The sequence below is a fragment of the Microtus oregoni genome, unplaced genomic scaffold (assembly GCF_018167655.1).
Source record: "Microtus oregoni isolate MIOR12 unplaced genomic scaffold, Mior012 000025F_ref0000491, whole genome shotgun sequence".
NCBI lineage: Eukaryota > Metazoa > Chordata > Mammalia > Rodentia > Cricetidae > Microtus > Microtus oregoni.
Window position 1 is genome coordinate 23,033,446 of NW_024543084.1, and position 24,586 is coordinate 23,058,031.

At 40.3% G+C, this 24,586-nt stretch overlaps 2 protein-coding genes across 6 annotated transcripts in view; both read right to left on the bottom strand.

Annotated features, from left to right (window-relative positions):
* The window catches only part of Rabgap1 (RAB GTPase activating protein 1), a 163,310-nt gene that overhangs the window by 60,379 nt on the left and 78,345 nt on the right, over positions 1-24,586 (bottom strand). For 4 of the 5 annotated variants that reach the window (XM_041674275.1, XM_041674276.1, XM_041674273.1 and 1 more), the window contains one exon: positions 20,216-20,366. In XM_041674275.1, coding sequence (XP_041530209.1) covers positions 20,216-20,366 — 151 coding nt within the window. Of the gene's footprint in view, positions 1-12,879; positions 13,180-20,215; positions 20,367-24,586 lie in introns of those variants that run through there. The other variant, XM_041674277.1, reaches the window with a different exon arrangement.
* On the bottom strand, positions 10,556-12,139 carry Gpr21 (G protein-coupled receptor 21). Its single transcript, XM_041674278.1, has one exon. It carries the CDS (start codon positions 12,129-12,131, stop codon positions 11,052-11,054), a length of 1,080 nt encoding a protein of 359 aa, XP_041530212.1. The 5' UTR covers positions 12,132-12,139; the 3' UTR covers positions 10,556-11,051.

Sequence of the window (24,586 nt, forward strand, 5' to 3'; positions counted from 1 at the left end):
TGTGGTTGCTGGGAATTGAACTCAGGACCTTTGGAAGAGCAGGCAATGCTCTTAACCACTGAGCCATCTCTCCAGCCCCCCAACATCCTTTTTTTAAAGTATCATTAAAATGATACCTGTTTACTACATTTCTGCCTCAAATCTTCTTGGTTCTTACTGTAAGCCAGAATTTTCCAATGCACTACATGTATAACTCAATGTTCCCAAACAGACAGTATCAACCCTTCTGCAAAATATTTTCTAAAAGCAAGAAAAGATACATTAGACTTCAGTACAAAGGAACTGCAGCAGAACATAAGAGCAGGACTTTAGGGATCTGAGGGTGTGTCGATTCTAGCAGAAGTATTTCACCAAGCACACTTCCCACACACACAGGATGCAACAGTATCTCATTTTTAAATAAGTTTAATCAAGGAGCATTGTCCCATCTTATAAAATAGATAACTCAGAGCCTCTAGTAATCTATTTCACAACCTTCTTTATCTGAGAAACAAAGAAGAATAACAAACAGATTTAATAATATAAAATTATCCTGGTAATAAAAACTGCTTTCAGATTCTTACTGTCACCATGTATCTCATCTTGAAGGGCCTATGGCTGTTCCCTCACTCAAAGATGAAGACTGTTCTCAAGTTCAGACAGATTAAGACAGCCCAATTAACTGCCAGAGATGAACTCTTAAGTTTGGTTCTCATTTTACTCTCAGTGTTCTATAGGTTGTAACACACCTTCAATACAGTGACCCTAAATAGAAAAGGTTTCATTTTTTTTTTTTTTTTTTTTGGTTTTTCGAGACAGGGTTTCTCTGTGGTTTTGGAGCCTGTCCTGGAACTAGCTCTTGTAGACCAGGCTGGTCTCGAACTCACAGAGATCCGCCTGCCTCTGCCTCCTGAGCGCTGGGATTAAAGGCCTGCGCCACCACCGCCCGGCTTTAGAAAAGGTTTCAATTCCTCCATGGATGCTGCAAAAAAAGGAAACTCTTAAAACTGAAAAAGGCTACCACTGGTGAGAGGCTCCCTGGATAAGGCTGTTTGCTGCCAAGCCTGAGAACCTGAGATTCCTGGATCCATTGTGGGAAGAAAAACTGACTACTGCATGTTGTCCTCTGACCTCTATACTTGAACCATGGTATCTGTATGTGTTGATGCGATGCACGCATGTGTACACACATGTATACACACAGATAATAAGCAGGCAAAGAAACATTTTCTTTTTAAAAGGGGGGGGGGAGTATTTGAAGCAGATCCCGCTCCACAAGAACCAGCAAAGTAACGGCTTTCTTTTTGGGGAAAGAAATTTTAGAAATAAATTATTTCTATAAATAGCAGTTTGTTACCAAATACTGCCGTGCCAATTCAATTCAATTTATTAAAGTTGATTGAATTTTAAATTTTACTTTTGTATTTTGAACAGATACAATAGAAGAATTCCTTTGTAAACAAGTCACTAAGTTTATCATTACATGATTACAAAAGAACAATCTTTTATTTCTTTTAACCTATAGAGGGTTTTCTCATGCCATATACACTAGTTGGTAAATTGTAGATAAATTTACTGGGGTCTTACTGACTTCTGTATTTCCTTAATCTTGCCCATCTGGATACTTTTTTTTTAATTTTATTTTTTAAAAAAGGAAACAAACTATCTTTTTTTATTTTGCATACCAACCCAGTTTTCACTCCCTCCCCTCCTCCTATTCCACCTCAGAGAGGGTGAGGCCCGTTGCTTTGGGGAAGGTCCTAGGCCCTCCCTACTATGCCTAGGCGGTGCAAGTTATCTACCAGCTGGACACTTTCAATGTCACAATGGAGGGTGTGGGGTAAGGATAGCCGAAGGGCATAGACATACAGAAAAGACCCCTCCCAGGGCCCATGCATTGCCTTCCACATATACCTCTCGACTACCTACACATTCCAGGCAACACTTTGCATTCTCTAACCACCTCCATCCAGCACAAGGAACACAGATATCCCTACACAGACATCTGCTTTTCATACATTACATCCCATGATGTAAATTCCTTTTCATGATATAAAAGAATGCTTTTAAATAACCCCTTTCTTCCTCTCAATGAAAATCAAACATTAAAAATCTAAAAGGATCCAGACAGAGAACAGACAATAGCAGGGTAGGAACCAAAATGGCCTCAGGGCTCTGAAACTTAACACAATTCCCTGGAAAACAAACTCATCTGGACAGTCTTTCTGGAAGGAGGATGTGAGATGAGTAACAGGAAGTTGCTCCTTAAAGGCCACGGGTAAGGTGGTGCCAGGCACATCTACTTCCTTAGAAACAGCAGCGAGTTCTGTCTTTTGCTCCTCCATTGTTTCTCTTCTATTAAAATTCACTGTCTTTTGCTGAACACAGTTTATGTTTTCCATTAAAGCAATCCTTTAAAGGTCAGAGGACACAAAGTTTACCATGACACATCTGGACACACCCCCACCTGCTGTTGCTCAGAGCCAATCAGCTCTATGCCCCTTTTAATAGCTGGCTGTTTTTCTTAATTCTGAATGAAATGCCTAACTGCTATTTCCTAGACTCTTCCATTTTTGACTCCACCTTTACATTTTTACAGCATGGGAAGAGATACTGCAGCTCTGTCCACTCACAGGTCTCTATCCACAAGTCTTTCCCTTTAATTTTCAACATATTTTTGCTACCATTTTTGGCTAAGTCAACAATTTATAATGAATCAGAGTACATCTATAATTTGCCTTACTTTCTTCATTAATTTGCTATATTTTTCTTTTCATCAATTGTCCTATTTTCCTTTCCTCTGGCTTTCTTTGTATCTAACTATGCTATGCATATTATCAGTGTATAATTCCTTTCAAAGTCTGGAAGAGTCACAGGGCCAGCTATGGAGTAGAGCTCAAAGATGGTGCACTTTTCTCTAGCGTGCCTGAGGCCCCCTTCTAAGCTAAACATGGCAGACAAACCTACTCTACACCAACTCCTTAGTAACACACCCCTACTGCTAGGCCTTTCCCCTGCGTATTTCTGAGTACCTGCTATCTAATTCATCTCAGTGGTCCTCTTCCCCAGGGTTTTCCCTACTGTGGGAATTCTGTCTCCCTGGAGAAACAATTTCCTGGATTTTGCATCTTTCTCCTTTCTCATTCTGAAGCAGGATATTGTTTAGCAACTCCCTAAGAAAGTATGTAAGGCTAGTGAATACATTCCAACACACCACATGCTGTAGAATGGGTATATTGTATCCTCACACTTGAGTAATAGTTAACTGATCATAAGATTCTGGACTCCTCCCTCAGACCAAGCTTTTACGACTTCTTCATCTTCAGTGTTCTGAAATCTTCTGATGAGAAGGTAGCTATCTCCTCCTTTCCCCGGCAGTGGGTTTCCTTGTTAGGAGTCCTTGTTACTCAGTTATCCTTAACTGAACCCATTTTCTTCTTCACCTACTGCCCCCCATCTCTGCTTTTTTAATTTACTAGTTGCTGCTGCTTAAACTTTATTTTTCAGCTTGTCTGGTGTTTGAAAATAACTCTTTTTTTAATAAAAATATTTATTCATTTATTATGTATACAATATTCTGTCTGCGTGTATGCCTGCTGGCCAGAAGAGGGCACCAGACCCCATTACAGATGGTTGTGAGCCACCATGTGGTTGCCGGGAATTGAACTCAGGACCTTTGGAAGAACAGGCAATGCTCTTAACCTCTGAGCCATCTCTCCAGCCCTGAAAATAACTCTTACACTTGAGTTTCAGACCTCTTTCTTGTTCTCTTCCTGCTCATTTTTAAATTGTGCTTTGTTCTCCATTAATGGATATAAATTCTTTTCAAGTTGCATCAGCTGGAGTTTAGTTTTGTGGGGTTCCTTTGAAAACCCACATCTTTCTGTTTCCTTTGATTTCTGTTTGTTTTGGCCACTAATTATTTTCTAAGAAGCGTCTCTGATTGTTTTAATAGAGAAAGAAAAGCATCCAGGCATAGGGCACATGCCTACAGTCCCTGTTACTCAGGAGACTGAGGCAGGATTTTAAGGGCAGATGTCTGAGTTCTTATGAACACATGGAACAGTTAGACTGTGGCCCCATGTAAAATGTCCAAATAAGAGCAAATATTTCTAAGGTTCTTTCCTACTTTACTGCCCCAACCCCATTTTCTCCTTTTTACACATGATAACACCAGTGCCCGAAGGATGCTATACAATTCCAGAGAGGTTTCATATGCCCTGCTTTTCCAAGTAGGCACCATATGAGGAGTAGGACAGGTGAACTAGAAACAAGCTCAATAAACTCAGCTGCTCTTTGGCTCATCAGAAAATAGAAATTTGTAATATGATGAAATATTAATCAGTGACATAAAATTATCTTAAAAAAACCAGTTTCACTGGCAGTGGTAACACATGCCTTTAATTCCAGCACTCAGGAGGCAGAGGTCAGTCTGGTCTACAAAGCCAGTTCCTGGACAGCCAGAGCTAAACAGTGAAATCCTGTCTTGAAAAACAAAACAAAACAAAAGCAAAAACAAAAAGTTTCAAAGGCTAGTAAGACTTGCAAGGATTCTTATGAAAAGGCAAATGACAAGAATTTAGATCAATGTAACATGGTGTCTGACAGCACACAGGCAGCAGCACTGGCCGCAGAGATGACTTCATTTCTTCTTGTGTCTGAATGGCAAGGCTTTTCCAGGCACAGAGTTGATACCTCACACTACAGAACAGTGTTAAGAGTTTCCATCCCCCTTGGGGGCTGGAGAGATGGCTCAGTGGTTAAGAGCATTGCCTGCTCTTCCAAAGGTCCTGAGTTCAATTCCCAGCAACCACATGGTGGCTCACAACCATCTGTAAAGAGGTCTGGTGCCCTCTTCTGGCCTGCAGGCATACACGTAGAAATTGCATACATAATAAATAAATAAATAAATAAATAAATAAAGAGTTTCTATCCCCATCCGGGAACCATCTGCATATGGTGCAGTTAATGACGTACTTCTAGGACAAGACTGCCATTACTTACTTTAATAATGAACTGACATTATGTGAACTTACCCTAAATAAAAGATGGACTGTGTGTCTCATAAGGATTCTTTTGATAAATTCCTCTGGGTGAAGTTCACTCTGTGAGGCTCCTTGAAAAACCTAACTTCAGAACTTTCCATGTGTAATGTCTCAGGGTCAGAATGTTCTATGAGACAGGGATGACACTTTACTGGATATACAGCCACCAGTGTCAGAACAGAGAACGCAGAGCTAGAAAACTGAGAAAGCAAAGCCATAGCACCAAAGGTTCCAACATCTCTAGTCTCTTCTGTGGCTGAATTTTATAGTTTCTTTTACTTGGCTCTGGAGCAAGGTACATTCCGACTATGTGCATCTCATTTATGCTGTGAGAAACTGCAGTTTGGTAAAAATGTCAGGCATAGGGTAGCCTCAGGAACAGTTACTGAGAATGTATTCCCACACTACTCTTTTCATTAAAGGAAGGAAGGAAGGAAGAAAGAAAGGAAGGAAATAGTATCATTTCTAAAGAGTGTAGAGTAGCCCAGATCATGTAGAAAGTTGCTTGTAGGGCTTGAGAGTGCTTAAAACAGTCCTATTATCAATCCAGAAGGACAGAAGGGACCAAGTCATTTGTTCATTCTGTTGTTTACGCAGACTTCTGTTCTGGAGTGGGTTCTGTGTGATATTTGGGGGATGCAGCTATCGGGGTACTGCCCCTTGCCTTCACCAACTTTTCAGGCATTAAAAGGAAGTAAACTAGTACTTATATAATCTTCAGGTCTGGGATTGCTAAATAGCACAGAGTAGTGATCTATTCCATGACTGAATGTATGGAAGCTCACCATGACATACAGCCTCTACGTGAAGCTATGGCACGCACTTGCACGCACGAAGCGCTTCACATTATCTGATTCAGTCCTTCAGAGCCACAGAGCATGAAAGGACCTTTAGTGCCTTTACTATCCCTACTTTACTAACCAGCTCACCAGGTTTCCACATTTGCTGTACAAAGTTCATTGTAACTGTGCCAGATTTCCTTTTATCACCCAATTTTTAAAGAAATGCCGGTGACTCGTTTGTAGTCCTAAGAAATAGCTACCACAGTCAGGCAGTGGTGGTGCACATCTTAAATACCAGTGCTAGGAAGGCGGAGGCAGATGGATCTCTGAGTTTGAGGCAGCCTGGCCGACAAAGACAGCCAGGACTACACGGAAAAACGCTCTCTCCAACCCCACCCCCTCAAAAAGAAATAGCTACCTCATTTCTAGAATCTATAAATAACATCAATAACACGTACAGTTTAATATATTTACATTTGGTTTTTCTTCAACCTGACAGGAAAAGTATGTAAAACCATAACATGCCATGATTTACATTTCCCAATGCCACAATTTTCCCATCTTTAAATGTTGCCCAAACTGCTCATATACCAATAAAGTCTAGTTTGCCAAAACTTATTTTACAAATCTTTTTAATATAGAAGCACAAGGTCAATGAAATTAATACATTTTCTATAAAGTCATTGTGTACATTTTTCAAAGGAACTTTGGAAAAGCAGAGGAAACCCTCTACATCTAAGCTGGTGAACCTGCCACTTCACATTCAAGGGCATGGACAGCTCATTTATAATATGAAAGTTCAAGTTTCTCCAATCCTAAAAATATGAAATAAACTAAGTACAAAGGAAAAGAATTTATGCAGCAATACTGCTAAGAGAAACCTGTACAAAAGAGGGTTCTGAGTAAGTAGTAGCAAGTCTGTCAACAACTGGGCTATGCAGTATTCTTTCTAAGGTAGCCACTGGCTCACATGGCAGCTACTCCCCACTCTAAGAGGACCAAAACGTCCTCACTGGAATGACTGCATGAGACCACACAATCCTGAACAATTAGCATGGTCTTACTTTAGAAGCTTTATTATGAAGGAACTGCAGCACCATCTCTAAAAGCATATGTGTATTCCGGTACCAGTCACATTCCACCGAGTTAGATGAGCTATCCGTGGTATTTGAATCTAAAAATACGTGCTTTTTTTTCACTCTGAACTAGTCGGATTGGTATTTAAACAAAATGTCATCAAATGTTGCATTAAATGTGCCAGAATAAGAAACTTTTCAAAGCTATCATGCAGAGAGAATTCTCCCAGCTCCTGAAGACTATGTAACTTTTCCCTTCATCTCTTCTTAATCCCAGCCCTGCCACACAGTAAGTTAAAAATAAACCAGCAGTGCCCACAATGAATCAAAGATCACAGGATTGATTCCTTGAGCACAATGAAGACAAGATAAACTGGGAAGACGTCTGCTACTACCAAGCATCACAACGTTTACCTCTTCTTCTTTACTACAACTACTTATTTTCTTCTTCAGTCTGAGCTTCAAACAGCACTATAGACTCTACTTTGAAAAAAAAAAAAGCCTTAATAAAACCAGAACTTGATATTGTAAAACTAAGCAACTGTGAGAAAAAGATCTTAATTAAAAAGCCATGCCTGCATGTGCTGCCAATACCAGAATAATTTTCTTTCCCACTGTTACAAAATGGAACCCCAGAACAAAAGAATGAAAAGGACTTCACTTCTTCTAAAAGAAAAAGCTGTTCTCTTACTACTGATAAACACCATCTTTAAGATTCCCATGTTTGCTGAACTAAAAATTCATAAGCACAATGCAAATATGAAAAGATTAAACTTCCCAGCATGTATGAAAAACAAGCTGGTGTGGTGGACAATTGAAATCCCAGCACTGGGGAGCAGGAGGAAGGGAGAGCTACAGGAGACTTCACAAAAGGGAATGAGACGCACACACCCCACCAACTCTACGGAGCTGACCTTTCAGCTGTGTAATGCAATGAGATAGATATTTACGAACTTATTTCTAGAATCCAGCAGAAAACATTTTCTACTTGAAACAGAAATTCAACTATGTTCCCTCCCAACTCTGGGCCAGGGTTTCTGTGTGACCTGGGCTGCCCTGGAATTCTACCCAGGGTCCTTTGAGTGCCAGCCTCAGTGTCCCTTTCAGGGTTCAGAAGACTCACAGCAAGCATGGAACTTAGATCTGAGGGTGAAATGAACTCTCCACTACATACTTTTCTGCATCAGTTTCTCTTTTTTTCTCCTGCTAAGTTTCAGCTTACATACACACACAGAACAAAGACAATTTCTGAGCTTGAATTTTCTCAGGTCAAAAGGCAGATAAGAGCTGTCCTAAGGTACACTGTCAGCATCTTTATGGTCCTGGGGAGGTGTGGCCAGAAAAGAGGCTTCTAAACTCTACAAAGGGGAGAAGGGGAATTCCCTTAACAACTAATCAGATTCAGAATATCAAGATACGTTTAACAACATCATGTCATGCTGATTTTAAGTAGATGTGTGTCACCCCTTTACTGCTTAATGGTCCAGGAATGTCCTGGAATCAGGTGCAAGCTCACCTGAGAGGTGCCTGGAAGGCTAGATATAAACATAGGTACCTTACATAATCAGATCAGTGTCATTAGCCATTCCAGACGCCAGCTTTCTTCTCCAGAAGAGGCAGTCAATCATGTTGTCAACTCAGTTAAAGATTCTATTGATGACAACTCCTTGTGGAACCTTCTTATCAATTTTGGAATTACAGAAGCATTAATCATTTTACTTTTATTTATTCCAGTCATCCTCAGACACTTAGGATATGAAATACGCGTGGACCAGAGGCTGTCCATACACTGCATTTCTTAAACAAAAAACAGGGAAAGCTGCCATCTGCAGGAGATATGCAATGAGATCTCAGCTGATAGAGCAGAAGGCTGACCCACCAGAATGAATGTGTTCTGATGGAGATAAAGCCAGATTCACAAGGCGCTGGACCTACCACCTTATGTATATCAGCTGAAATTTCACTGCACTGCAGCAGAACTCTCTATTGACCAGGCTGGCCTTAAACTCACAGAGAACCGCCTGCCTCTGCCTCCCGAATGCTGGGACTAAAGGTGTGTGCCACCACCATCTAGCAACAAAGCTACTTCTAACCGAGCATTTTCATCATTAGTTTTAAATTCTGAAACAGCTGAGTTACATTTGCTAATATTAACTATGCAGAACAAGCAAGATTGGGGTAAAACTCAGAATCTGTTTAATTTAATTTAATTTAATTTTGAGCGAGGATCTCACCATGTACTTCTGGCTATTCTGGAACTCATTATGTAGATGAAGCTGACCTTGAACTCACAGAGCTCTACCTGCCTCTAGAACTTGAATTCTGAAGCTTTTATAATTCTTAGTCATTTAAAAAGCTTAAAAAAGAAGGTATTTGAGGTTAAAATAAAAATCAATGTCTAAAACATAAAACTGGCTAGGGGCTGGCCATAGTGAACCATTAATCCCAGGAGAGAGACAAGTGGGTCTCTGTGAGTTCAAGGCCAGTCTGGTCTAGATAGTGAGTTCTTAGGTGGCTGGTGCTAAAAAGTGAGACACTGGCTTAAAAAGAAGAACAAAACAAATAAATTATGTTGTTAATATAAAAGAAGTATTTGCCTTGTTTGCACAAGGCTCTGGGTACAATAAAAGAATTGCGGGGGTGGGGAACACATGATACCTTCTATTTAAATGGGAATAGCCTTCTAACATCAGGATGGAAAACCAAAGCATATCTGTGGGTTTCATAATCATCCTTATCCTTTCTTGGATTTGAAAATCCATTTTTGCTACCACCCCTGGTCTCCTCCACTGCCTGTTTCACTGAACATCACAGTTCCACCTGCATGACAACATCTGGCCAGAGTCAGAGGCCAGTTAATCTCCCTGACACTTTCTAAAAATGAAAACACACGAAGTCCAGGAAGTACTGATTGGAACTGCTAACAGCTCTCTTCCTTTTAGACAAACAATTCCCTTGCTTTCAAGGCAATCACTTTTAAAACAAAGGTAAAACTATATATCAACACAAAACATTCTAGTAATTCTAAACAATAAAATTCTATACGTTTTGCTAGTGCTTTGGAAAAACAGACAATGAGAAAAGAACTATATGACAGAGGACTTTTTCCAAAAAGAGGATCACAGGTAGGTGACTTGGCCCAATCAGAACCTTTCTCCCTTCAAAGGAGGTTCCTGGCCAGGACCTGAAAAAAAATGTTTTTTAAAATGAACAGTGACTGTGATGTCAGCTGACTGTTTAAAAGGCACACAGCACAATCAACCCTGAGCGGATTCCGTTCTTACTGAAGACTGGATAAGAAGAACAGAAAACACTAAAGTCACTATCTATATCTCTATCTATCTATCTATCTATCTATCTATCTTCACATTACAATGTACATCTATCCATCTATTATTTATTTAAATACATTTTGTTATAAAAAGAAACCCAACTCAATGTTCAATATTCAAACACAGAGGCAAAGGAAAAAGCACTGTAATGTCACTTCTACACACATGTACAGAGTGTTCACAAGCATGAAGTAAATGCAGCTGTTTTTCACAAACTGTAGGACTTCATTGCATGGTTGCTTCATGGTTCATTTCAAAACTCCAAAAGTAATCTTCAGGGATCACATTATTCATCCTATGGAGATTTCTTTCAAGACATTTCACCATCTAAAGGAGTGCTGAAACTTACAGTGCAGTTATATTTTGGCACAGATAAAGAAAATCCTTGTTAGTTCATCAGGCTATCTTAATATTCCCTGTTAAAAGATATCAATTGCACATAAGTTCCAAGTTGCTTGGAAGAATCCAGAAAAGGGAAAAGAAAATGGCGATTTTTTTTTATAGTGCTGCTGCTTTTCACATCCATGTTCAGTCACACCAGCTGGGAGAGGTATTAGCTATGACTTTATTCCTTTTGAATCTTACTTCCATGACATTTCAAAAACTGCATCACGAGTTGGTTTTTTTTTTTTTTTAATGATCCGGATTCTTCTAATTTTAAATCTCATTTAGGAAACAACTTCTGCAAACTGAAAAGTGTTGACGGTCTGTAGCTGCTCAGAGTCAAGTTATCCTGTTCTAGATCTCCTAGTAAACTGGAGCACAGGGTCGAAGGGAAGAGGAGAACCAAAGCCACCCTTTCCTCCTGCAAACAAAGTAACTGAGTATATGAACCCCTCAGATATGACATCCATTAAGGGGTCTTTTCCACCTAACTGTGTAAGGGTCCTTGGCTGTAGTGTGACTGGTACAAGAAGTACACACAGTCCCTGAGAGACCCTTTAATCCTCTTTGGAAAACACTGTTGGAGAGACTGTAAATGATACAATTGCAGAAACTATTGCTAATAGCAAGCCAGGTGGTGAGGAAGGATGCAAGGTGGCTGCTGCAGCCAGTGGAGCTCTCCAGCAGAAAGTACAGGATGTATGGCAACCAGAGGACATAAAATACACTTGTAATTCTGAAGAGGACCATGGCATAGCGCTTATCAGGACAAGTCTGGGCTTCCCCAGTCTCCTCATTCCGGCTGCTGAATTGGGCTTGCCTTTCACTGATTTCTTTTGTGTGCTGTTGGCAGATGCGAAAGATGTTGAAATATGTGAAGCAGACAATGAGGGCAGCTGGGGCATACAGCATTACCACGATGAACAATGTGAAGTAGAGGTTGGTGTGCCAGGACACTGCACACCACTGAAATACATCTCCATGATATCCAGGTTTGCCCCAGTGGAAGAAGGCAGGCAGGAAGACCAAGATGGAATACAGCCAAATCAGAAAAATACACAGGCGTAGTCTCCCAGGAGTAACCAGCGTATTATAGGTTAAAGGCTTAGTGATGGCAATATATCTATCAATGCTGATACAGGCCAGAGAAGTCATGGAAACGCTCTTCAGAACTGATATTATAAAGCCAAATACTTGGCAAGTCATGGCCTCCTCCATAGGAAGGGGGTAGTGGAGTAGTGACAAGAAAGGGACCAAGCAGCTTACTCCAACCAAGAGGTCAGCATATGCCATTGTCTGGATGAAATAACTTGTAGTGTGATGGTTCAACAGAGGTGCACAGTGAAACACAAAAATCACAATGATGTTGCCAGAAATAATCAATGTGGTTAGAAAGACAACAATCAGTGCTTCCAAAAGACAAAAACTGACAGTTTCTGAGTAGCCCAGTGCCAGGAGACAGAAAGGATGGCTGCTCTGGTCACCATCCAAGGTGGAGTTCATCTCATGCTCGGGAACTGGTTCCCATTTCATGCAGCCACCTGGCTGCTGTCACAGTTCCCAGGCACAGCTATTGTCACTGCATTCAACTCTGCATGTGTGTGTTTGTGTGAGACAATCCCAGAGAACCCTAGTCACCATGTTCCTGGTGGTGCTGCTGCTGAGGTACAGTGCTTGCTGTGCAATTTCCCTTTAAATTCTTCCTGGAATGGGGAAAGTCAACAGCAGTTGCCTGGCCAGTCCCAGACCTGGCCATACTGCCATGTTTACCATGCACATAGCACCAAGGGAGTAAGGTAAACTGGGGGCAGTGTCTTCAGGCCAAGGGAGAGTGGGGGTAGGGACAAAGAGAGGAAGATTGGGAGCTTCAGCAGGAGTTGTAATGAGTCTCCTCTGAACAGCTGATAGAAGAAAAGGAGAAAGCATTTTACATTTTGCATTCCATATCCTAGTAAAAAACCCTAGCTAGCTCTGACTGCTACCACCCACCCCTTTCTTCTCAGCAACACCCATCCATAAAGGGCACTTACTGCAGTGGAGCAGCTATACCAAGATCAACATAAAAGGAAAGCACTTATTGATCCATTCTACCCTCATTTTCTTTTATTTAACGTGTTGTGGGAGACAGAATCTCCTTATGGTAATCCTGAAAACATCTGGCTACAATTATCACTGATAAAAATTAACCAAGATTAATTTTTCCATTAAATTTAATGTACTATTTTACCACTGAAAACATCTTAATAGAATTTAAATGCTTAGCTCAATTTCAGAGTGTTACCTGTAATTCCGCACGATGAAATCCAAACAAAAGCCACAATAAATCCTTAACAGAAAGCCTTGCAATGCAGGATTGTGCTTCAGCCTGTGTTCGGAGAACTAAAGCACAGAGGGAGAGGATAAAGGAGTAGGAGGGGAAGCAGGGAGAAGGGACTTCGGAAAAGAAAGAAAGGGGAAAGGGAAGGAAGACAAATGTGCTCACACAGACTCTAGCATCTTGGGCAACTCATCGCCAGAAAGAAGCTCCCGAGTTTTCAAAATGCACCGGTGGGCACTGACTTGGGTTGCCAGCAGTCCAGTGTGTTTGAAAGCTGTCTAGAATCCCCCTCTTAGGTAAATGGGTAGAATCCAGACTGCCAGCTAGAAAAATAGGCAGTAACTACAAGGGTGGATGGGTGGAGAGGGAGGGAAGAGAGGGAGGAGTCAGGAGTTGGGCTGAAGCTCACTACCAGAGGAGTGAGGGGAAAAGTCCTATTTTGTGCACCATTCTCCCAAGGACAAAGAACAATTATCAGAGAAAGGAAGTGTGTTAACAGAATATGGCAATGGAGGAACTCTAACTCAGATGCACAAGAATTTATAGTTAGAAGACTTAAATATTCAGCCTCAATTTTATTTTCTCGTTTATTGGATATTTGACTCTTTATCAGTCTAGTTAGGTGCTCTACCCAAGTGACGCTCGAAACAGCATGCAGATATTCAGGTATAAGTTTTCCAATCTTATGATGCAAACTGAAATCATACAGCATTTATTTCAGATAATATCCTAAAAGGTGCTAGGAATTGGGTGCTGAGGGAATGGTATAATTCTGCCAGAAAAAAGCCCCACATTTCCAGTAGGGTAAAAGGAAACAAATGATGGTGTCTGTAATAATTCCAGGAGGTCTGCAAATCTGAACAAAACATTATGTGTGATCCAACTTGAATTCTTATTTACTTTATACATTCTTTCTTACTGTGGGCAAAAGGATGCCTTACAATCACAATTCAGTGAAGTGTGAACACTTTACCGTAGGAAAGCAAAGACCTAAAAACATGCTGAAGCACAAGACTAACAGCCAGCAGTATGTGACAGGCCTCAGCAGAGAGCAACAGCATCTTTCTGTATTTAAACCACTGTAGCTCAAAGATTATTTGAGGTACTGACTCCTGCTCCCTCTTCTCCCGGTCCCTTTCCACACTCATCCAGCAAACACGCGGTATGCTAAGGGCTCTACCTCTGAGCGTGTCTTACACAGTATATCAGTCTCCCGAGCTGCAATTTTATAGTCCATTATCTAGGCTCAGCTGTAGTCTAAAAGCACCAAATAGAAAACGCTGCACGTTAAGACAGCCCACATTCATACTTACCACAACATACTATTACAGCTATTTTATTATTATCTATTTTTTTTAACTTCTTACTATGCTTACTTTGTAAGTTATACTTTATTAAAAGTATAGAAATGATAAAACAGTTACAAGTCTGGCACTATCTGATGCTTTAAGTAACCACTGGAGGTCTTGGAACATGTCCCCAGCAAATAAGGGAGTCTCCTTTGCTATCTATCACTCCAGTCTAACCCACAATTATCTTATGCCATGTTTTACTGGAACCAAAATAATATTCTAAAACTAAAATGACAAATAAACAAGTTAATCACAGTAATTAGGGAGCAGCTTACACTTAATATGACTATGATTCGAGCTGAATATTTTCACTTATTAACCCTGTTAATAGTAACAATCACAGAAGTAGGTTTCTATTATCATCCCATTTTATGCCTAGTGGTATTAAGTTGTCCAATGACAGCTAGAAAACAGGAGAGCTAGGATTTGAATCAAGACAGCCTGCCTTCTTGTCAGACACATGAAATCTTCCATGTTTTTTACTTTTTAAAATGTCATCTATTTATTTACTATTTTCAGGCAGAGTCTCATTACATAGACCAGGCTGCCCTCAAACTCACAGAAATCAGCCTGCCTCTGCAACACCACACCCAGTTATACTGCTTTTTAAACCTAAACATAGGGAAACAGTAGAGCATTTGTCTTGGATATACAGCCAGCACTGGAAATACAAAATGCTATAAAATAAACATGAGATAAAACGATTCATTCTTTTCCCCCAATTACACAAAACCATTAAGGTCATCTCCTGGAAGCTGGCCCATGCTGGCTTTTCTGGCCTCACACGGGCTCAGCCAGCATGCCTCACCTCTGACCATGAGAGCTCCTCCTCAACACTACGGCACTGCACTCTGTGCCCAACTCCAACCTCCAGGATGACTTCAGAAGACAAGACCTTTAGAAGGCTGGGTGAGAAACCTTTGTTTGTTTCTCTAGACACGGTCTGTGTAGCCCTGGCTGTCCTCAAACTTGCTCTCTAGACCTGGCTGGTCTCCAACTCACAGAGATCCATCTGTTTGCCTCGAGTGCTGGGTTTAAAGGCATATGCCACCACCGCCTGGCTAGATGAGAAACTTTTTGTGCCATCTGAATTCAGTGATGATGTACACTCTTCTAAGATTCTCACGGAATTTGGATTGTTTATAGTTAACTGCCTTGTTTTCTCAGGGCTGATCCAGAGAGAGAATTCTTCCTTAAATGAATAAACAACACAAGACAGATACAACAGAAATTCTGTTTTTAGGTTGAAAGAGCTTTCAAATACAGCTGCAGTGATAGCTACTGGTGCAGTCACAACACAGGGGAAGCGTTCCTGTTCCTAAAGTCTAGGACCTAGAAGCAAGCACTGAAAGACTTCCACTAGCCCAAGGTTTCAGAGCACCTCTTATTTTCATGTCATGGTGCTTTAACTGATAGTTTATACAAAAGCAAAACCAAGCCAAACCAAAAACATCACCACCACAACCAAGAGGAAAACCACAAATCTGAAACAGTTCCAATTCCAAACTTTTAGAGAGAGATGTTCAATCTATACCAGGCTAAATGACATAAAATTTCTGTGGGTTAAAAAAAAGAAAAAAAATCCCAAATACTAACAATTTCAAAATAACCAAACCAATATATTCACATTCTTGGAATTCAGGAAACCTTAGAACTCCCTAGATAGATTTGATATGCAGAGTATTATTTTCACAAGTAATTTAAAGAGACATACTATAGCAACTGCTATATGGAAGCAGTAATATAGGGTAATTTGTGTGTATGTCTCCTATATTTTGTTTGTATACTTTTTAGTGTACAAAACAATGGGTTTCATAACATTTTAACGCATGTGTATCATTATACATTGTGTTTAAATTCCCTCCCACTCCTCATTCTTGAAGTCCCCAAAATCCAGTACCAGTCAGCAGCCCTCTTCCTTACAGAAAACCGTCTTAAAGACAACTCACAACATAAAGTCTTTCTATTAAGAGAAATTAATTAGTTTTTATTTTTATGTGTATGTGTGTATATTTGGACAAGTTTATGTATACTACATGTGGGCATCTAATACTCTGAAACTGGAATTATAGACAGTTGTGAATCGCCACGTGGGTTCTAGAAACCAAACCCAGGGCTTCCACAAGAGCAAATAAGTACTCCTAACTGCTAAGCCATCTCTCTCCAGCCCCTATGATTTCTTGTATCCACTTTGAAATGGTAGAATCATGGCCTGTGTTTTGAGGTAAAACACTGTAGCAATTTCTCAGCACCCAAAGAAAAAGGTCACAGAACCTCGATTGAATATAGAATTCATGGATGCTCACATCCTTTATAGAAAATGATGCAATGGGGAACTAGGGACTATGGTAGAGTGCTTGCCTACCATGCCCAAGATCCATGGGAAGGAGGAAGTATTCATATGCAACATAAACAATATTCCTGTAAGCTGTGCAGTAGTGGTGCATGCCTTAATCCCAGCATCAGGAGGTAGAGGCATGTGGATATCTGTGAGTTCTGGGGCCAGCCTGGTCTACAAAGTGAGTTCCAAGATGGCCTAGGCTATTATACAAAGAAACTCTGTTGCAAAACAAACTAACAAACCAAAAAAATCAAAACCCCCAAACAAATATTTAAGCAAAATACCCCCAATATTCCTGTATAAATCAATTCTTCGTAAATTACTAACAATACATAATACAATGCAAATGCCTACATAAATACATTCTATTATTTTATTTGGGAAATAATAAGAAAAAAGTTTATAGATCTTTGATACTGAAGCAAACCTTCAAAAACATTTTCTGTCACTGATGGTTAGATCTATGTATATAGGCTCGAAAACTTCAGAAACTGCTTTCATCTGATGTCCCAACGACTGGTCCACGGTACAGAACCATATTTGGGTTTACAAATGAGTGCACTGAACCAGTGCTCAGGCTTCCTAACTCCAGGTGCTTCCTGCTAAGCAAACAGGTTTTCATTGCTGGGTGTCTTGAGCTACATTCTTGTGATTTCAGTCCTTGCCCATTAAATTCCAGAGAGCTATTTTTATTTAAGAAGGAAGCAATCTGCTTAGTGATGAAACCATTGCTGGTGCATTCTATTTCTAGACTAGTAAAATGTGGCTGGGCCTCCTAAGCTTCAACTGGATAAGTAATTAAGGAGATAAAAAGCTGTGGTATAGGGGCTGGAGAGATGGCTCAGAGGTTAAGAGCATTGCCTGCTCTTCCAAAGGTCCTGAGTTCAATTCCCAGCAACCACTTGGTGGCTCACAACCATCTGTAATGGGGTCTGGTGCCCTCTTCTGGCCTTCAGGCATACACACAGACAGAATATTGTATACATAATAAATAAATATTTTTTAAAAAAAGCTGTGGTATAGAAGTGCTGCTAACTTAGGGTCTCGATATGAGCATGTAATTGCAGCAAAGTCTTTTTTTTTTTTTTTTTTTTTTTGGTTTTTCGAGACAGGGTTTCTCTGCGGCTTTGGAGCCTGTCCTGGAACTAGCTCTGTAGACCAGGCTGGTCTCGAACTCACAGAGATCCACCTGCCTCTGCCTCCCAAGTGCTGAGATTAAAGGTGTGCGCCACCATCGCCCGGAGCAGCAAAGTCTTAAAATTGAAATTAAAGTTTGTTGGGTGGTGGCGGCACACACCTTTAATTCCAGCACTTGGGAGGCAGAGACAGGTGAATCCCTGTGAGTTCAAGGCCAGCCTGGTCTACAGAGAGATTTCCAGGACTGACTCCATAGCTACTGTGAAATCCTGTTTCAAAAAAAAAAAAACAAAACAAAACCAACCAACCAACTAACCAACCAACAAAAGAAAACAAAGAAAAAAAAAAAGACATTAAAGCTCAGAAAAGACCATACACATGTTTGAGAAGGAGCAAGGGGGTGGAAAAGAGGAATACCAGGATGTGCTGTTGACCAATTAGTCTCTCACTATAAAATAATTTACCGTACAAGTTTTGCTGTAAATTCTGAATACTAAATATTGAATCAAAAGGAACACTAAGACATAAAATATAAAATATCATAAAGTATAGCCAAAGACAGAGGGACTGAAAAAGGTTCTGGAAGCTGTAAATCGGAAAGGCCACGCTGTGGCTGGAAGACAGCTCTCCACTGGACTCCACGCTTTGCCCCTGGGTCCTAGATCCTTCCCACACCATCTTCTGGAGTGTTTCCTGAGCCTTGAAGGGGATGATACAAATTCTTTTCAGGAAGCTGTCTCAAAAGCTGTGCACCCCTTAAAATACACATGAACCTCTCCTTTATGGCTCCCACTGTGATTTGTCAGGCACATTCAAAAAAGGACACTCAGCTGTTATTGTGTTTGGCTTCCTCTGCCCACAACTGTTATGTTAGACTCACATTTTCTTTTAAGATTGTATCTTCTTTCTGTATGTTACTTTTCTATAAGATTGTTTTGTGTTAACAGTTTTTTGTTTTGTTTTTGTTTTTGTTTTTTTTTTTTTTGATTTTCGAGACAGGGATTCTCCATAGCTTTTTGGTTCCTGTCCTGGAACTAGCTCTTCTAGACCAGGCTGGCCTTGAACTCACAGAGATCCGCCTGCCTCTGCCTTCCGAGTGCTGGGATTAAAGGTGTGCACCACCACCGCCCGGCTGTGTTAACAGTTTTAAAAAGATAAAATACACTCCTCATAAGGTTTAAATATTTTGTTTACAAAGGTTTTTACCTTTTGTCATATAAAAAGTTTTCACGTTGGGCAGGTGAGATGGCTCAGTGGTTAAAGGTACCTAAGTCTGAAAACCCGAGTTTGGTCCCTCGGACCCATATGGTGAATTCTCTTCAGAATGGACTTGGTATGGAAAGATGGTTTAGAGATTAAGAACACCAGCTGCTCTTCCAGAGGTTCATTTCAGGTTGAGTTCAATTCCCAACAACCACATGGTAGCTCACAACCATCTATAATGAGATCAGGTGCCCTCTTCTGGTTAGTAGGCATACATGCAGACAGAACACTGTATATATAATAAATAAATAAATCTTTTAAAAAGAGAGAGAGAGAATGGACTTTTACCAGTTTTCCTCTAAGTCCACAAATATACTGGGGCACTAGCATGCCCAAACACACACATACATATGCAAACACAACAAATAAAATGTAAATGCAATTTTAAGAAATTTTAAGTGCTGTGGGAGAATCTGCATGTTCATAACCCAGATTCCAAATTTACCTATTAGAGAGCTGCTTCCTAGTAGATAAACACTGCCAACATTTTGAGAGAACTAAAACCAAACCTATTATATGGTACAAAAGGCACAAATGCTGCCTGGCCTTTGTACTCGGGACACAGAGTATTTTTTTTCCCTCTTGCTTTGCTTGTCAAACTTTGAAGAATGCTTCAACTTGAGCAGGGAACACTGTGAAAATAAGGGTTTCACCTTAGAGGATATGAGCCACAGCAGATTAAGTATAAGGCTACAGGATTATTTTCTTGTAAGTGTAGAAACTAAAAGAAGGCCTTCTTTACCAAAGCGTATTTCTATGGAAAAAAATATATAGCTAGCTTGCAGCAGCTCATGCTTATAATGCCAGCAATTGGGAGACTTAGGTAGGGAGACTGCCACAGGTTCAAGGCCAGTCTTGTCTATACTGTGAGTTCTAGACAAGCCCAGAATCCATTTTAAAAAGAAAACAATCAACAAACCAAGACAAAAAGCAACCAAATAAATAAAAACCCACACCAACAAAACAAAACATTTGTATACAACGTATACATAAGTAATCTGGCTCACTGTTAATCTAGGTTGAAAGGACTGAGACGCACAGTGGGTCGGAGGACATGATCTACCCTGAGACAAACTCAACTGAAGAGGTAAACTTCATGCATTCATTCGTCTTTGTGTCAAGAAAAGAAACATCTCTGAACTACACTTATTTAACATAAATTATACAGCATTCAACTATTCACTTTGAAGCTCACATCCTCTCTGACCTTTGTGATGAGAATTCGGTACTTTTCTACTAAGTGATCATTGTTGTGGCAGCCCGCTAGCAGCTGCCAGACTTCTCCACGAAGAGCTTCTGGGACACCACTTCTCACTAAAGATGACAACTGCTTCGGTCTCACACTCAAGTTGAGATGCCTAAAAATAAAGTCACAATTCATTACTGCAGCAAAGGGAGATACTCTGAAAGTCTTTAATGAAAATGGTTTACAAAGATATAAGAAAGTAACACAGTAACAATAATAAAAGAGGAAGCAGTGACATGGTACCTGCAAGCTACTCTATGTATCTTTAAATCATTATCTAAAAAGTAAAACTGGAAGCCAGATGGTGGCCGCACACACCATTAATCACAGCAGTCGGAAGGCAGAGGCAGGTGGATCTTTGAGTTCGAGACTGGTTCCAGGAGAGCCAAAGAACCACCATCTTTAAAACAAAACAAAACAAATAACCACTGTCTTTAAAACAAAAAAAGTAGAACTGGAAACTACAGAGATGCTTTCTGGTTGTGGCTTCTGTACAACTTAAGAGAAAAACTGCAAGAGGCAGGCGGAGCTCTGTGAGTTTGAGGCCAGCCTGGTCTACAAGAGCTAGTTTCAGAACAGGCTCCAAAGCTACAGAGAAACCCTGTCTCGAAAAGGAGAGAGAGAGAGAGAGAGAGAGAGAGAGAGAGAGAGAGAGAGAGAGAGAGACTGCAGTTAGGTGCTACAGACATGCTTAACTGCTAAAACCAATTGCAGCAGCTCTTGCAGAGACCCAGACTATACCATAATATGAGAGATAAGGGTGCTCTCATATAAACTTTCCTTGCATGTGTGTACGCATGGAGAATTGTCAGTAAAAAACAGTATTAGTTGTTCTGCTGCTAACTAAAGGTTTGAAAGACTATAGCCTTTAAGCTAAATACAGTCCTCCATCTCTTTTGTAAATACTTTTATGACACAATTATGAGTACTTCTCTGTATTGTGTATGATTGTTTTGATTTTCTGTAGTAGAGATGAGTAGTTGTGACAGACTATCATTGGGCCACAACGTCTTAAATATTTATTCTTTGGTCCTTCATAGAAATATTTGCTAACCCTAATTCACAGTGGTAAAATTTCTTTCAGAGTGATTTCAACCATTGACAGTTTTAACTCTACATATAATTAGCATACTATTTATTTTATACATCAGGACATCAGTACATCAGTACTCCTATCTTCCAAGAATCATATTCAAATGAACCTGGAAAATGACATACAAAGATACTTACTAATACTGTATTAAAATCTACTTTTATAAATAAACTAACTTCAAGAACAGACATGTTATGTTAAAAAAATTATGGCTATGCTTATTAGAATGCTTACCCCGTGTGTGAAAATGCAGAAGTTTGTAATATTGTTATAGTTGAAAGAGTACATACAATTTGACACTGTGTTTGGCACATGATAAATGTTTCAACTATGATTACTACAACCCTAAAATCTATAAATTCTAAACAACAGGACTATTAGTAGTTCTACAAACTCCTAATTTCCATAATATTACAATGTTCACAGAACACCTAAGGAAGACGAAAATGATGAGATGGATGAAGCAGAATAGATTATTAGATTATTATATATCTGGAGAAATGACTCAAGCAAAAGCAGTTGAAAAAATTTGGTGACAGCAGACACAGATGGGAATTCAGTTAATATGTTTAAGAGAATGGGAGGACACAGCTGATTAGGAGCAACAAAGTTTGACAACAAACTAAGTCATTAAATGAAATATGTTGATTCACAGAATTAAATGAGTTCTTGCCAGCACTTGGAGGCACAGAAAGGTAGATTTCTGTGAGTTCAAGGCCAGCCTGGGCTACAGAGTGAGTTCCTGGACAGAAAATGCGTTCGACTGTAAATACCATGGAGATGATTTTAAACACGCTACTACGAAATTAGGACAGCACTGATTACAATGCTGGTTTAGAGTAGGAACATTTCATGTCTGTAAGACATTCTGCATCAGCAGTTCACATCCTCGAAACTCATTGAGGGGAAGCTGAGACTGACTCCTGAGAGTAAAGAAACATCACAATTTAAGAAGAAACGCCCCAGTCTCAGGAGGTCCCATTTATTCAATGAGGCCCTTAATGTCTGTGCTGCTGGGGTTATACATAGGAAGTGGTCTCCTGTGCCCATGTGTTGTAGAGTACTTCCCACTTTCTCTTCTATCAGGTTCAGAAATCTCAAGGTCCAAATCAGAAGCAGAAGGAGAGAGAGCACGAGCAAGGAACTTAGGACCGCGAGGGGTGCACCCACACACTGAGACAATGGGGATGTTCTATTGGGAACTCACCAAGGCCAGCTGGCCTGGGTCTGAAAAAGCCTGGGATAAAACCAGACTTGCTGAACATAGCAGACAATGAGGACTACTGAGAACTCAAGAACAATGGCAATGGGTTTTTGATCCTACTGCACGTACTGGCTTTGTGGGAGTCTAGGCAGTTTGGATGCTCACCTTACTAGACCTGGAAGGAGGTGGGAGGTCCTTGGACTCCCCACAGGGCAGGGAACCCTGATTGCTCTTTGGGCTGATGAGGGAGGGGGACTTGATTGGGGGAGGGGGAGGGAAATGGGAGGCGATGGCGGGAAAGAGACACAAATCTTTAATAAATAAATAAATTAACTACAAAAAAAAAGAAACGCTCCCGAGGGCTTTTGCATAGTTTATGCATTCCAGGTCATTTGCCTAAAGACAATTCATGTTTCGATTTGTCGTTTTCTTTTATACATTTTTGACATTTTCCCAATGAAATGCAGAGAGTGGTTTGCTTTTTTTCCTTCTTTTTTTTTTTTTTTCAAAACGGGGTTTCTCTGTGTAACTTTGAAGCCTGTCCTAGAACTAGCTCACAGAGACCAGGCTAGCCTCAAATGCACAGAAATCCACTTGCCTCTGTTTCCTGAGTGATGGGATTAAAGGTATGCGCCATCACTGCCTGGCTGCAGACAGTATTTTGTTCAAAGTGTAAAGCATTGTGAAAGCATCAGCATGTGTACTGCTAGCTTTAAGGATCATGACATCTGCTGAGACATGGCTTTACTAAAAATACAGTGAAGGATTTGACAGGCAAAACTTCTAATGAGGAAAAAAACCCTTAATGAATAAGGTCCATAGGGAACTTTAATGAGAAACATAATAACCAGAGCATCTGCAACACAGACATCAGATCACTTTTAAACTTAGCATTTTCCTCCAAGACATCTTACTAAGGAAGAAAAGATACTCCATATATGTCCCACCGGACTATCTCTAGTTATGCTGATGAACACCTCTTTGTAAACAGGCTAAAGAATAATGCCTTATAACACTGTTGTCAAACTCTTTTTGTCTGTTTGTTTTTAGAGAGGGTCTCTTGTGTACCCCAGGCTAGCCTAGAATTCATTATGTAGACTAGGCTGGTCCCAAACTCACAGAGATCCTTGGCCTCCCGAGTATTGGTATTTAAAGGCATGAGTCACCATGTCAGGGCCAAATTCTTGGTTTTGAGACACAATTTTGCTATATAACTCAGGCTGGATTTGAAGTCTTAATCCTCCAGCCTCCACATCCCAATGCTGAGATTGTAGACATGCTCCACCATGCCTGTTTTGGGAAGCAGTCACATTTTGTTTGGCAGTTCTGAGGATTAAATGGAGGGACCCAAGCATGGCCTGGCAAGTACTCTACGACAGAATTATATTCCCAGACTAACCCTCAACTAGGAACACACAAGCCAGATGATGTTGGCACACACCTTTAATCCCAGCATTCAGGAAGCAAAGGCAAGCAAGCGGACCTCTGTGAGTTCAAGGCTAGCCTGGTCTACAGAGTGAGTTCTGGGATAGCCAGAGCTGTTATACAGAGAAACCCTTTATTGAAAAAACAAAACAAACAAAAACCAAACCTGGAGATATACAAACATAAAAATAATGAATATAGCAAGGCACCCATATCATGCTTGGATACTCTGCTTTGTCATTCCAGGTATCTTATGTAACACAGGTAAAGAAAAACTCTACCTGAGGATTCTACTATGTAACACACACACACACACACACACACACACACACAGAGTGACCATCTCTTATACTTCTCTGATCACTGAGTATTAACACGGTGAGTACAATTTTCCCATCTTAACAATTCATCAGATTTATTTTCAATTGCTGTAAAGGTGCACTGCTGCTTGCTCACAGAAGCACGCTGACATACAGATCGCTTTTTTTTTTTGCCTCACTTTTATATTAAAATTTCCCACACAAACGGCAATGGGAAAACTGCCAATATCTGATTTCTGCCCCCTATTTTCTACTTGCCAATTGTGCTTAGATACCTTTAAACTCCATAG